The 14,647-nt window shown below is 36.3% G+C and overlaps 1 protein-coding gene and 1 pseudogene across 1 annotated transcript; both read right to left on the reverse strand.

The window, feature by feature from the left end:
• Positions 1-4,681: 4,681 nt before the first annotated feature.
• Positions 4,682-4,937, reverse strand: LOC102871801 (annotated as a pseudogene).
• Positions 4,938-5,535: 598 nt separating this feature from the next.
• Positions 5,536-6,474, reverse strand: LOC102872205 (olfactory receptor 1C1-like). Its single transcript, XM_006894012.1, has one exon. It carries the CDS (start codon positions 6,472-6,474, stop codon positions 5,536-5,538), a length of 939 nt encoding a protein of 312 aa, XP_006894074.1.
• Positions 6,475-14,647: the final 8,173 nt, after the last annotated feature.

The raw sequence follows: 14,647 nt of genomic DNA on the forward strand, positions 1-14,647 counted from the left end.
GGCAGCCAGGAAATCAAAGGATTAATTGCATTGGGAATGTCTGCTGTCAGGAACGTCACCAGAATACTGAAGTGCAATGACATCAGTCTGGAGACTAAGGTGTTCCTGATCTGTGCCATAGTCTTTGCAATCACTTGTTATGCATCAGAAAGCTGGACAAAGAGTAGGGATGATAGAAAGCTGAGGCCTTTAAGTTATGGTGCTGGAGAAGAGTATTTAATATGGACTGCTAGGAGAACAAACAGGTTCAAACTAGAGAGGGTTAAACCAGGCTTCTCTGAGCAGGAAGGATTCTGAGGATTCATCTTAAATACTTTGGTCATGTTGCAAAGAAGGACCAGTCATTGGAGAGGGACATCATGCTTGGGACAGTGGAGAGACAGCACAAAAGAGGAAGACCTTCTATGAAATGGATTGATTCAGTGACTATGGTAATGGGGAACAGGATAGAACAGGGTTTAGGGCTGTTTTATATAGGGTTGCTCTGCGTTTTATATTGGGTTGCTATGAGTAGCAAACAACTCGATGACACATACCAACAATAACAACAGCAAGAACTACTCACATTCGCATAGTTTCTATGTACATGACCCGGAACTCTCAAAAGTATATGACTTATTACACTCGTCAATATTGTCGTTAAGATCAACTTGTACTATGTATAATCTTTGTAATTCACAACCAAGGTATTTTCTAATTTGTTTTAATGTGAGTATGCACGTGTGTGTTTACATATTGAGTATAAAAAGTATACATGGTTATTTTTTTACTTATTCTCATAAATTTATTTTAGATGGAAAAATCATAGATGGTATAATTACTTAAGAATCTATCCTCTTAGTGAGGACTCAGGTGCACCTGATTCAGGCTATGGTCCTTTCAATCACTTGTTATTCATCTGAGAGCTGGACAATTCATTAGAATGACAGAAGAAAAAACTGATATCTTTAACTGTGATGTTGAAGAAGAGTGCCACAGACTGCCAAAAGAACAAACTGACATGTCTTAGCGAAGGTCTTTCTTGGTGATAAAGATGATGAAACTTGTCTCACGTACATTGGGCACGTTGCTAGAAGAGGCCATTCCTTGTAGAGAGACATCGTGCTTGGAAGGGTGAAAGGACATTGAAGGAGAGGAAGACTCTCAACAAAATGGATTGACCCAGGGACTGCAGCAATGGGCAGCAATGTGTGTGTCAGAGGTTTTGAAGATGTCATAGGCTAGGACAGGGTTCAGATTTATTGTTCTTAGTGTCATTATGAGTCACACTGAACACGCCTACAACAACAAAAATCCAAATCTATATTTGCTGATAAGTTTCCAGTTTTAAATAGCAAGCAAACAAAACAAAATCATCTTTTGTTTGCTAATATTTGAATTTGTTTTATGAAGTCATTTATTTAACATTGATGTATTTGGTTTTGAATTTTTAATTAATTTCTGATTTAATTTTAGGTTAGTTGGCACTAGCTTCATCTTCCTTTTTTTATCTTTTGTTTTAGATTAATTTTATGACTTATTCATCTAGTGATTCTTTGAAAGAAATGTCACAAGTGTATGGTATTAACATACAGAAAATTAGCCCTTCACAGATTAGGAGCTTGAGTCTGAACTGAGGTTTCCAGCTCTGGGTGAAGGCATCTTCCCATTTATTGTCTCTAGAGCAAGAGGCCTATATTCTTTTAACATATCTGGGCCTATTGCTCCTAAGGTTTCTCCATTACTCCCCTGCATTCCCAATATCAATCTTCCCTGTATGTCTAGGAGGTCTCAGCAGAAGGATCCCAGGTCCAAAGGACAGAATTTGCTCCTTTTTCTTTATCATAATGAGTCCCCTCTCTAATCTTAAGTCTCTTTTAATGACTTATACTCTAAGGTGTAACTCAAGCAAAAGGTGTGATGAGTAAGAATGTGACTTAAGGAAAGAAATCACTTAAAAAAGGGTATAACATGAGTTACTCTCTCCTTTAATGTTATCACTTAAGATACAATTCATACTAGAAATATTTTATTGCTGTTGTTATATGCCGTCAAGTTGTTTGCAACTCATAGTGACCCCATGTACAACAGCTATGAATGCTGCTCTATCCCGAGCCAACCTTATCATCTTTGACACACCTATCCCATTACCCCAGTCACTGAGTCAATCCATCTCAACGAGAGTCTTCCTCTCTTGAACTGTCCCTCAACCCTCTCAAGCATGATATCCCTCTCTAAATACTGATCATTCCTTGAAACATCCCCAAAGTATGTCAGACAAAAATTCAGAATCCTTGCCTCCAAAAAGTAACCTCATTCTACTCTCTCGAGGATGAAACTGTTTGTTCTCCTAGTAATTCATGGTATGTTCAATACCTTCTCTAGCACCGCAGCTCAAAAGCATTAATTCTCCTTCTATAATTTCTAGTCATTATCCAGATTTCTGATGCATAGCAAATAATTTCAAAGATTATGGCTTGGATCAGGTGCATCTTAGTCTCCAGACTGACATTGTTTCTCCTTAGTACCCTGGTGAGATGCCTGATAGCAAATTTTCTCAATACAATTCATTTTTTTATAACCTGGCTATTAGTACCAAAAGTATTGATTGCGGAGCCAAGTAAACGGAAGGTGTTAGCAATCTCAATCCCTTCACCATCTATCATGATGTCAATAGGCCTGGTGTTTTATGGACAGTGAGCTTCAATCCATATTGAAGGTTGCAGTTCTTGACCTTCTGCAGCAAGTACTTCAGGTCCTCCTCCATTTCAGCAAACAGGGCTGTGTCATTCTCATAATGCAGATTGTTGATGAGTCTTCCTCCAGTAGTGATGCCACATTCTTTCTCTTACAGCCCAGCCGCCCAGTAATTGACAACATACTAATAGATTCACCAAACAGACGCTGTCCTGACGTGTTCACCAAGTAGTGACAAAAAATCTGGAAGACACTCTCCTGGCCAACAGACTAGAAGATATCTGTATTTGTTTCCACTCCAAAAAAAGATGACCTGACAGAGTGTGGACATTACAGAACAATATAATTAATTTCACATGCAAGTAAGATTCTGTTGAAAATTATTAAAAAAAAAAATTGGAAACAGTACATCAACAGAGACATGCTAGATATCCAAGCTAAATTTCGAAGAGGCCATGGTGTTGGGGATATTATAAGTAATTTAGATGGACTTTGACTGAAAGCAGAAAGTACCAGAGGAATGTCTGTGTTTCATTGACTATGCAAAGGCATTTGACTATGTGGCTCACAACAAAGTGTGGCTAACTCTATGAAGAATGAGTATCCCAGAACATTTGATTTTGCTTATGTAAAACCTGGTTGAACCAAGATGTAGCCGTCAGAACAGAGCAAGGCAACACTACATGGTTCAAAATTGGGAAGGGTGTTCACCAGGGATGTGTCCTATCTCCATATTTTATTTGTTTATTATTAATATATAGACATGAGGGATTAAAGCATATAATAAAATGAAGAATCATAGTATCTTCTCATGAACTGTATAATAATCCTACAATAATAAGAATTATGTCCTGACCTAGTTAACACATACTTTGGTGTGGAAAATTCAGTATAATACAATAATATTAACATACTGGATATCATTTTAGGAGTGTTAGATAAAAATAAGCCTATGATTTTAGATCTACTACTTTCTTTTGAAATAAAATAAGGTTTTCTATAGGGAGAAGGTACATTCTGACCAAAAGATTAAAAAATACTCCTACATCCTAAAAAATAAGATTGAAAAAGAAATCTAAATATGAATTGCATCCCACACACTTTTAATGGAAGGAAATTAGGTGGTTTTTCCCCCATGGAAGTTACAGAAAGTATGTTCTATCAAATGAGACTATCAAATATGAGAAAGATACACAGACTAGATAAATAAATATCAGTGTCTGGTTTTGTATTTAAAGAAATGCAGATAATTCATGAAAAAAAGTCACATTTTTTAAATTTTAGGTTTTTAGAACAATTTAGCAAAATAGAGTTCTGGTTAATTGTTAGACAACATTGCTTCAACATACATCAGACAGGCCAAAAAAAAAATAAAGGAAATTAAAAAGCAGCTTCATAGACAAAAATACAGAAAAGAAACTTTTTATCTTTGGCCTTTTTAACTACCTCATACAAAGTAACTACTTATAGTACAGCTAAACTACATACATAAAACTTTACTGGGATGCTCCTAATAAGATCGTGTTTTGTTGTTGTGTTTTTGCCTTTTTACAAGGGTTTTTTGTTTTGTTTTGTCCCCCCTCCCCTTTGAGATTATAAAGAACATGGTCACACCACAAGTAAAGTCAGAATCAGGACAGAGAACGTTCTGGTCATTGCGAGATCATGAAAAATGGCTGACCCCTAGCAATATGTACAAATATATAAAATGTAAATAAAAAATGCAAACAAATTTTTCATTTGTAAAGTACTTCTAAGAAAAAAAGCAGGGCCTTGGGAGTTCTGGTTCTTTTTCCCTACCCTTGCAAGTTGGGTGGTAGGGAGCGCATGTCATTTGCAGGTGGTGCTGCCACAGGTGGGCAGGCGGGACTCTCCTCCAGGGTGATCACGTTTAGATTCTGAGATGGGAAGAGGAGAGTGAATAGGTCACGGTGGCCTTTAGTTATTTTTTTCTTGAATTTAAATTTTCCTTTTTTGCTTTCTAATCATCTCATCAGTCTGCTGCCTATTTGCCCATAGCTGCGTCAGCCTCTTCATCTATATCACCATCACCTTCTTCTTCCTCCTCCTCCTCCTCGTCACCACCTTCTTCCTCTTCTTCATCTACCTCTTTGTCAGCCTCCTGTTCCCCATTTTCCTGGTTAGCATTTCCCGTTAGCGGGGGCGTCTCTTCCATTCTCTGCTTCCTCCACCACCTCCTTCTGCTCCTCCACGTCCTGGGTGGTGATCTTGAACTTAGTGTCTAGGGCCTCCTCTGACATGATGGGGCACGAAAGTGATCCAATTCCGTGGACTCTGGCGAGAACGCCACCTAGTCCGCAAGCAGAGGCAACGTGTAGTGGAGGTGGCAGCAGCGAGTGACGAGAGGAGGCCAACTGGGAACAATGCAAAGGTGGCTTTTCAGAGCAACCAGTAGGGAGTCTTTTTAAATTTTTAAAAGAATATAATATTAAAAATACAATGACCTCACTGTTGCATTAAATTGAAGCTAGAGTTGGAATCTGGATCTTTATAATTAAAGTTTCAACTAATACACATCAATTTTATTGTAATTTATCTTAATATCTGAAAGAAATTCTCATAGGAAATTGCCTAAACACGTATGTTTTAAAAGCAGAGACTCTTCTTTTACTTAAAATTCCAGACCCTATAGACTTTATGTAACTGCTTGTTTCACTTTCTTTACTCCAGGAACGATTTATTTTATTTTATATTTTCATTCAGAGGAGCCAATATTTTATCCAGATAGAACAGTAATCACAGATCCCAACACACAAAACATTCAGAAGTCACTTGCTTTTATTTTCCTCTGTAGTACACTTTATCACTAAACTCAATGCTTAATAAACTTCATGGTTTTTAATGAAAGACTACACCCTTACAGAATGCTTTCTGAAGTGCTTTTTTCATATCCTTATTCCGTAGACTGTAAATGAAAGGATTCAGCATCGGTGTCACAATAGTATACATGATGGCTGACAATGTGTCTTTCCGAGGTGTGTGAGAGGATGAAGGGCTGAAGTAAACAGCACTGGCTGTGCCATAGAACAACACCACCACGGACAGGTGGCAGCCACAGGTGGAGAAGGCTTTCTGCTTCCCTTGAGTAGATGTTATCTTCATGATGGTGAAGAAGATAAATGCGTAAGATATGAGAATGCAGATAAGTGGTGTGAGAGCCACTAGACTCCCTACTGTGAATATCACAATCACATTGCAGGAGACATCAGAACAAGAAAGTTGCAAGAGTACATTGAGATCACAGAAGAAGTGATGGATGATATTGGAGTCACAGAAGGACAAACGGGCCATTAGCGCAGTGTGTAGGAGAGCATGAAGAAAGGTAACTACCCAAAGGCCAGACACCAACTGAACACAGAAGCGAGGGTTCATTAAGGTTGTATAATGTAAAGGGTTACAAATGGCCACATACCTATCATATGCCATCACACAGAGAAGAAGGCTGTCCATATTCACAAAAGAAATGAAGAAATAGAGCTGGGTAAGGCAGCCTGCAAAGGAAATAGTATGTGTACCAGTAAAGGTATTCACTACCATTCGGGGGACTGTAGTGGAAATAAAACAGATATCAACAAAGGCCAATTTACTAAGAAAGAAATACATGGGAGAATGGAGGTAAGAGTCAGAGACAATGCCCAAGATAATGAGCATGTTTCCTGACACAGTGACTAAGTACATACACAGAAACAGTATGGACAGGAAGTGTTGCTGCTTTGCAGAACTGGAAAGGCCCAGAAGGACAAATTCACGGATGACTGTTAGGTTTCCCCTTTCCATCATCACAACGATCCTAGAGAACAAAATATTACATTGAAGAAATAATTTGTCAAACACACGTGTGTATGTGTGTGTGTGTGTGATAACATACCATTTTGACTTGCTTGCTTGCATTATTTCCAGCTGCATCATCTATTTATGATTTGTTGTTACTATGAGCTATTGAGTTGCTTCCACCTTATCTCAATGCTCAGAGATTCTAACACAAAGCATCTCTGTTTGACTGAGTTGAGCTGCCCTCCAGAACTTTCTAGATTTCAATCTTTATAAGAATAGATTGTTTGACCTTTTCCATCAAGAAGATATTGAGCAGGTTGAAAATGTTTAGCTTTAAATTATCAATTAAGTGCTTAACCAAGATTACTATTTTTGGTACAGTGTTTGATCACACATAAACACAGCCTAGTCTAGCTCAATTTTTCAAGTATTGCTTTTTTTATTTTTTCAAATCAATAGGCATATCTCTGAATAACAGTAGGCTTTTACAATAACATTTATGTTCATTTTTTTCTACAGTAATAATGCAATTAGTATTTTAGTAATTTAAATTACTCATTTTATTTTTGTTGTTAGATACCATCGAATCAAGCACAACTCAGTGAAGAGCAAATCTGAACCCTATCCTATCCTGCGCCATCCTCATCACCTCTGATACATTCGTACCCATTGCTCACTCACTATGACAATCCAAGTCACTAGGGGTCTTCTTCCCTTTTGCTAACTTTCCACCTTTTCATGTTAACAAATACAATATTTAAATTAGTCCTCAGACATAATAATTTTCAGTGAATAGTATTGCTCTTGGTCTGAAATTCCCATATTCCCAAAAAGTGGCTGTTGTCTCTAGTGGCCTAGGTAAGAAGCTGGTACAATCTTAAAGGCATACAGTTTGAATCAACAAGCTGTGTGTAGGAGATGGTTGAGCAATATCCTCCAGTGCAATTTAAACTGCTTCTAAAAACCCATTGGAGGGTGAGCTATGAGTCAGCTCTAACTCAATGGTATAGGACAGCAATAACATCAGAGGCTATTTCTTGGAATGGGACATCATGCTTAGAAGGTGAAGGATGAATGAAGAAGAGGAAGACTCTCAAATACTGACCCAACTGTGCTAAGAATGATAAGAATGGCACAGGATATGACAGGGTTCAGATCTGTTGTCCATAGTGTTGTTATGAGTCATTCTCAATTTGACAGCACTTAACAGCAACAACAATGGCATATCTTGAGTGGTAAGGAATTACACTGTTGACACAAAGGCACACAGTTCACATTCAACATGCTCTGTGGGAGAAAGAAAGGCAGTTTCCTCCATGTGATTTATAGCCTCTGAAAATCCACTCAAGGGCTAGCTGAGTCAGTTCTGACTACATAGTACACAACACCAATATGATATTTCAATTTCTTTTTAAAATATAATGATTCCTCTTTTATTAATAATATTATTTTAAAATATCATTTGATTCTTTTGTTATTAAAAAATATAATTTCCCTAGGATTAACTATTCATTATTTATCTGTTACTGATCATTTGATATAGTCTTTAAGCAGTCTACGATGTACTGTGGAGTCAAGTGCTTGCACATTGGATTTCTGGGCCCCTTTCTTACAAGTTCACATATTCTGATTTTTTTAGAGGAGATAGTTTTCTTCTCCATTATCTATCAAAATTCTCCACTGAACATCTTATTTCTCTGAAATCATGCATTAAATTTCCAAGCAAAAATGCCTAAGAAAATTTTGTGAAATAATGAATGCAATTTCATATCTTCTCCTTCACTATTTTTTCCTCATAGTCATACATACATACACATTTGTTGTTGTTGTTGGTGTGTGCTGTTGAGTTGCCTGCAACTCGTAGCAACCCTATGTACAATATCCCTAAACCCTGCTCTATCCATTGCCAATCTTATAGTCTTCAACAAACCTATTCCCATTACCCCAGTGACAGATCAAACTCTCTCTTCAAGAGTCTGCATATCCTGCACTGTCCTTCCATCCTCCTAAGCATGATGTCCCTCTCCAAAGACTGGTCCCTCCTTGCAACATGTCTATGGTATGTCAGACGAAGATTTGGAATCTTTGCCTCCAGGAAACAGCCTGATCTCACTCTCTCTAGGACAAACCTGTTTGCTCTCTTAGTAGTCCATGCTATATTCAATACTCTTCTCCAGCACGGCAGCTCAAAGGCATCAATTCTCTTCTAGCATCCCTAGTTATTGTCCAGCTTTGCAAATAATTGCAAAGACTATGGCCTGGATCAGTGACACCTTAGTCTCCAGACTAACATCATTGCTCTTCAGTACTTTGGAGAGGTCCCTGGTAGCCAACTATCCCAATGCAATTCATCTCTTGACTTCCTGGTTGCTGGTACCAGGGGTGTTGATTGTAGAGGCAAGCAAACTAAGGCCATTAACAATCTCAATCTCTTCACCATCTATCATGATGCTGCCAATCACCATAGTGGTAAAAAGCTTTGTTTTCTTGATGTTGAGCTTCTGCAGCAAGTGCTTTAGGTCCTCCTCAATTTCAGCAATTCAAGTTGTGTCATCTACATAATGAAGATTGTTGATGAGACTTCCTTCAATCCTGATGCCACATTTCTCCTCATAGAACCCAGCATCCCGGATAACCTGTTCTGGTTTATTAAAAAGATTAAAAAGGTATGGAAATAGGATACATCCCTGGCAAACACGTTTCCCAATTTTAAACCATACTGGGTTTCCTTGCTCTGTCTGATAGCTGCCTTTTGGTACAAGTATAGTTTTCACATAAGCACAATCAATTGGTCTGGGATTCCCATTCTTCTCAGAGTCAGCCACAATTTGTTGTGATCCACACAATAAAATGTCTTTGCATAATCAATGAAACACAGATAGACATTCCTCTGGTACTCCCTGCTTTCAGCCAAGATCCATCTAACATTAGCTATAATATGCCTAGCACGATGGCCTCTTCTAAACCCAATCTGCTCTTTGTTGATGTGCTGTTCCAGTCGTCTTTTAGTCTAGTTTATTGAATGATTTGTTCAGCATATAAATAGGTATGGAGAAAGAATTGTTGGATAGGCTCTGTAAAATTTCATCCAAACCACAATAAAACGTTTTTTAAAAAAAATGTGTGAATGTTTTTATTTAATCTTATTTTAAAGACAATCTTCAGACTTTCTTCTAAGCTCCCATTCTTCCTTTTTCACCTAGTTTTAACTCTGTAACCTTTTTTCATTTTTGTTTCTATATGTGAAATTTACAACCCAGAGTTGAGACCAAAATATGGTACAGTACATGTGGTTCTACAACGTATTGATCTTTTGAATTATTATTCTTATCCCCCATATTTAACTTCCTTTTATTCATTTTGACCAACATAAGCATGCTATGATAAAGCTTGTACTGATAACAAACATTCTATGCAAAATAACTCTCTCCCTTTCAGTTAGGAACACCTTTTCATTTGCTTCAGCTGCAGACTGTGTCAGTTATAATATTCTTCTTGCCCTCCTGATACTTTGTAGTACAATTAGCTTATTTTCTTTTCTTGTCTTCCTTACTGTTAGTGCTATTTTGAGGACAAAATTCTGATTTATTGTTTTTAATTCTTATTATAATACATACAGGACACATAACCAAAATCTGCTACCCTCAAGTTAACTCTGAATCATGTAAAAACTTTTTTGATTTTATGAATCTGTAAATCTAAGCAGGAAGATCTCATTTCATCTTTCTCCTGCAGAGTGTCTAACCTTCTAGGTAGAAGCATAAGACATGCATTATGCCACCAGAATTCCTTAAATGGCACAAAAATAATTTAAAAATTGTCCTTATTAAACAATAAATAAAAAAAATAAATTAATGAAAAATTAAGAAATTATTTAATTATGCTTGTCTCTTACTATTTGATCTGACTCTGTAAGTTTGTAAGGGGTTTTCAAAAATATGCTTTTATATATAGTATATATTAGTTCCAGAATTTTATTTCTGAACTAAGATTATTAGTACTTGCTTAACTCTTAAAATAATTAACTGTTTCACAAGTAAAAATATGTTTTTGTCCAAATTCAGAGAATTATATAATCATCTCTTAACTAAAACTGAAAAAGTATGAATTCACAACTCTCCTTTTTGAGAATTTTTGAAACCTATAATATTTGCCCCAAACCCTATAGAGTCAGTTGTAAGAACATACATATTCAGTCTCATCCATTGATCTAGGTGTCCAGCAAAGAGTGAAAAATGCGGACAATGAGATATAGATAAATGTGCTTTTCCCTTTAGAAAATCATCGAGAATCACAATGGGAATATTTATTCCTTTTTTCTCCAATAATATGTAAATGTAAGTTTAGAGCAAGGACACATTTTCCTCCCTTGAGCTCGGCACCCTTGAGAACTTAGAGAGTCCTAATGAATTTCTCTTGCTTGTGAAATTATTCCTTCATCAATTTAAAGAGAAATCAAATAATAATTTATCATATATAGGGGTAAGTGTGAAATTATATAGATTATAAATAAACCTCTTAAGTTTTTTATTTTAAGAACTTCAGAAGTATGAGATACCAGATATGACAGAAACTGAAACCAAGAGATGACAAACCTTGTTATTCTATTTCCAAATGGATCACTATTAGTGTTCTTTTCCATAAATAAATAAATAGATATTTATTATTCACTTTGTCTATCAAGAGGGAGCTCTGATGATATAATCTGTAAAGAACTGGATTGCTAACTTGAAGGGTACTAGTTCAAATCACCAGTCAGGAAATAGGAGCCATTTTCTCATCTGCATATTAAAGCTTCTGAAAACTTGTTTAAGGGTCAGCTCAACTGCAATGAGGGATTTTTTAGTTTATACTGGGAATTATATTTGAGTTTTTAAAAAATGTCTTGCCCAGATGCCCATCAACAAACAAATGGATAGAGAAGCTGTGGTATATTCACACATTGGAATACTAAGCTGCATTGAAAAACAAGGAACTCATAATATTATTCAAAATGGGTGACCCTTGAAAACATTATGCTGAGTGAAATATGTCAGTCACAAAAGAACAAATACTGCATGGAACCACTGTGTAGAACGGGGCTGACATCAGGGTTGGGGTAAGACTGAGAAAAACTGGATAAATTATGTATACTGCATTGAAACAGATGAGGGAGAGAACATTTAAAAGCAATGTATGATAGGGTATTATGGTTATTACAAGAGTCCAGAATTAAGGTTGCACAGTGGAGTGTACTAGGGGCTGTGGGGGGATTGAATACCAAGAAAGGAATTTTTCTTTTACTTTTCAAAGAGACGAGTGAACTGAAGGGGAGAGCTTGGCAGGGAGAAAAGTGCAACAATGAATGAATGGAAATCCATAATCTCTGTAAATGTTCGTTAAAATTAATAAAATAAAATAGAAAAAATGTCTTGTACATAACCCTATATGGAATAATGACTGAAATAATTAAAGATAAGACAGTGTAAGTGGACAAAAGTGCATGAGAACAAAAGGAGAATGCCTTTTGAAGAGAGTATTGTATTGTGGGGTCAGTAAATTACCTTAAAATTTGACTTTTCTAACCTCTGCATTAGCCTCCATTGGAGGCACGGTCTTCTGCTATCTGAACTACACACATATAGTATTGTATAGACGTCTTATATTGGTCTTGTGAGACCAATATAAGAGAATTTTTCACATTGTGAAAAATGGTAGTAGAGAGAGTAAAGAAGAGACTGTAGCATTGCTGTGAATAGACTGTGAAGAGATCGTGGCAAAGTGTAGCCAGATGAATCCTGGAGATGGAGCCACAGTTAAAGGTTTTGCTTGCTGGATGATAAAAAAAGCTAACTTGTGACTGTTCTGAGGTAAAGTTCACTAGATGATTGAGGAACCAGAGGTGCAGTTGTGTGTGCTGCTGAAGTGAACCTGGAAGTTCACCAATTGAAAAATCGTGCCTTGTTAATTTGGCTTGAAATGGCTAGACTGAACCTGGACATGTATTGTCTTTGCCTCCCCCACTCCTCAACCTATTTGCCTAGTAAACATTATAGTTGTGAGTGAAGTCTGTGAGTAAAATTCCAATGCAATTTGATACAGGAGCATGTGATGCATGTGAATATGTAGCTATTTGTATGGTACTATGGATGTTATTGATGAGGACAGGTCCCCTTGGTGAAGCAGGTCAAAGTCAGACTTGGCCATCCTCATGTTATATCTGCTCCTTTTACAACTACACACAAACTGATGTTGATCTATTTTGCTGTCTGTTTCTTTCTCTTTCCCTCATTCTCTTCATATATGCAATAAAGTGTATACACATTTCACATAAAATGGATTAGTTCACCAGTCTGTAATAGTGTGAAGTGTGCATCTTAAATAGCTAATATTAACACAAACATACTTATCTAAATAACCTTATAATGAACAACTATAATATTTTATAGTGATACTTAAAAAGTACATGTTTCTGATTAACGTAATTTTTTTTTTTTTACTTCTTTCAGATTTCTGAAGCATACTGTAGCATGGGAGGCTATGAGACATACATATTCCATTATTGCTTTGTTTTTACTATTATGTTAATTATTCTTTTTAAATGCCCATTTATTTTCTCTTTTTTTACCTTTTTTATTGGCTTGCATGTTCATATACATGTTTCTTTCATTTACATTGTGTTTTATATATTCATTCATACACATTTGCTTTGTGTAATTAATTGCTATTTATATATGCTTTTATGATCTCATTTCATCAAGTCCTCTGACCTATTCCTTTATGCATCCACCTCTACCCACTAATTTCTGTTTTCCTGGTCATTTCTCCTCCATTTTTTCATCCTTTTTCTCTCCTTCCTCTTTCCCTTTTGAGCATTTATGTATCGCTTGTCCTTATTTGCTAATTGCAATAACCATTTTATCCTTATCTTGGTTCTTTCCTGACTGATCCTCCCTGGTCCTCATCTTGGTCCTTTATCCTATTCTTTTATTTCTGTTCTTCCAGAAAATCTTATAGAAGATGTTACAGAGGAGTGAGAGATAAAATTATAGATAACATTGAGAATAATGGAAATCCCAGAACACTTACGTGGTGTGCTCATAAGAAAACTGTATATAGAACAAGAAACTGTTTTCTGAGTTGAACAAGGAAACACAACATGATTTAAAATCAAGAAAGCTGTGTGTCAGGGTTATATCATTTCCCCCTACTTACTAAATTTGTACGCTAAGAAGCTATTTTGAAAACTTTGACAATATGAAAAATAAAGCTTCAAGATTGAACAAAGACTCATGAACAGTCTCCTCTATGCAGATGGCATGACGCTGATTGAAGAAAGTGAATAGGACTTCAAGAAATTACTGAAAAAGATCACAGACTACAGTCTTTTATATGAATTATGCCTCAACATCAAGAAAACAAAAATCTTCACTAATGGATCAATAGAGTTAATCATAATAGATTAAGAAAAAAGTAGAAGTTGTGAATAATTTAATTTTACTTGGATCTACAATCAACACCCACAGTAACAACAGTCAAGAAATCAAAAGATGTTTTGCATTGGCAAAATCTGTCAAGAAAAAACTTTCCAAAGTGCTAAAGAGCAAGAATGTCAATTTTAAGACTAAGCTGTGCCTAATCCAAGACACGATGTTTTCTATAGCTTCCTATGCATTCATTAGCTGGACAATAAAAAAGGAAGACTAAAGAAGAATTAATGTCTTTGAATTGTAGTGAGAAGAAGACTGAATTTTATGTGAGTGTTCCAAAAACAGCAAACCTAGCTCTAAGTATATGACATCAACAGTGTTGGAGTGTCAGTAGGGCTAATGGTTGGGGCTTCATGATGCTGTCATTATTAGGTGTTAGGTCAACTTATCTGAACCCTATGAACAAATAATAAATCAGTAATTTACATTATCCTGCACTATCCTCATGAACTTGTACATGTGCAAGTCCACTGTTGTAGTCACTGGGTCTTCCTCTCATTTGCTGACCTTCCATATTTTCTAGTTTGATGTACTATTCTATGAAAAAGTGCAGATGTCCCTCTGACAACATGTCCAAAATATCTAAGACAAAGTCCCACCATCTTAGCTTCTCAGAAGTATTCTGGTTTCACTTACTCCTAGACAATTTGCTTGTTCTTTTTAAAATATATGAGATATTCAGCATTCTTCTCCAACATCACAATTGA

This window comes from Elephantulus edwardii, unplaced genomic scaffold, assembly GCF_000299155.1.
Source record: "Elephantulus edwardii isolate Elephantulus edwardi_28Jun2011 unplaced genomic scaffold, EleEdw1.0 scaffold00133, whole genome shotgun sequence".
Taxonomy (NCBI): Eukaryota; Metazoa; Chordata; class Mammalia; order Macroscelidea; family Macroscelididae; genus Elephantulus; species Elephantulus edwardii.

Bases quoted from the DNA above. Each gene is read 5' to 3' on its own strand.
- LOC102872205 (XM_006894012.1), bottom strand. From the start codon at position 6,474: ATGGAAAGGGGAAACCTAACAGTCATCCGTGAATTTGTCCTTCTGGGC.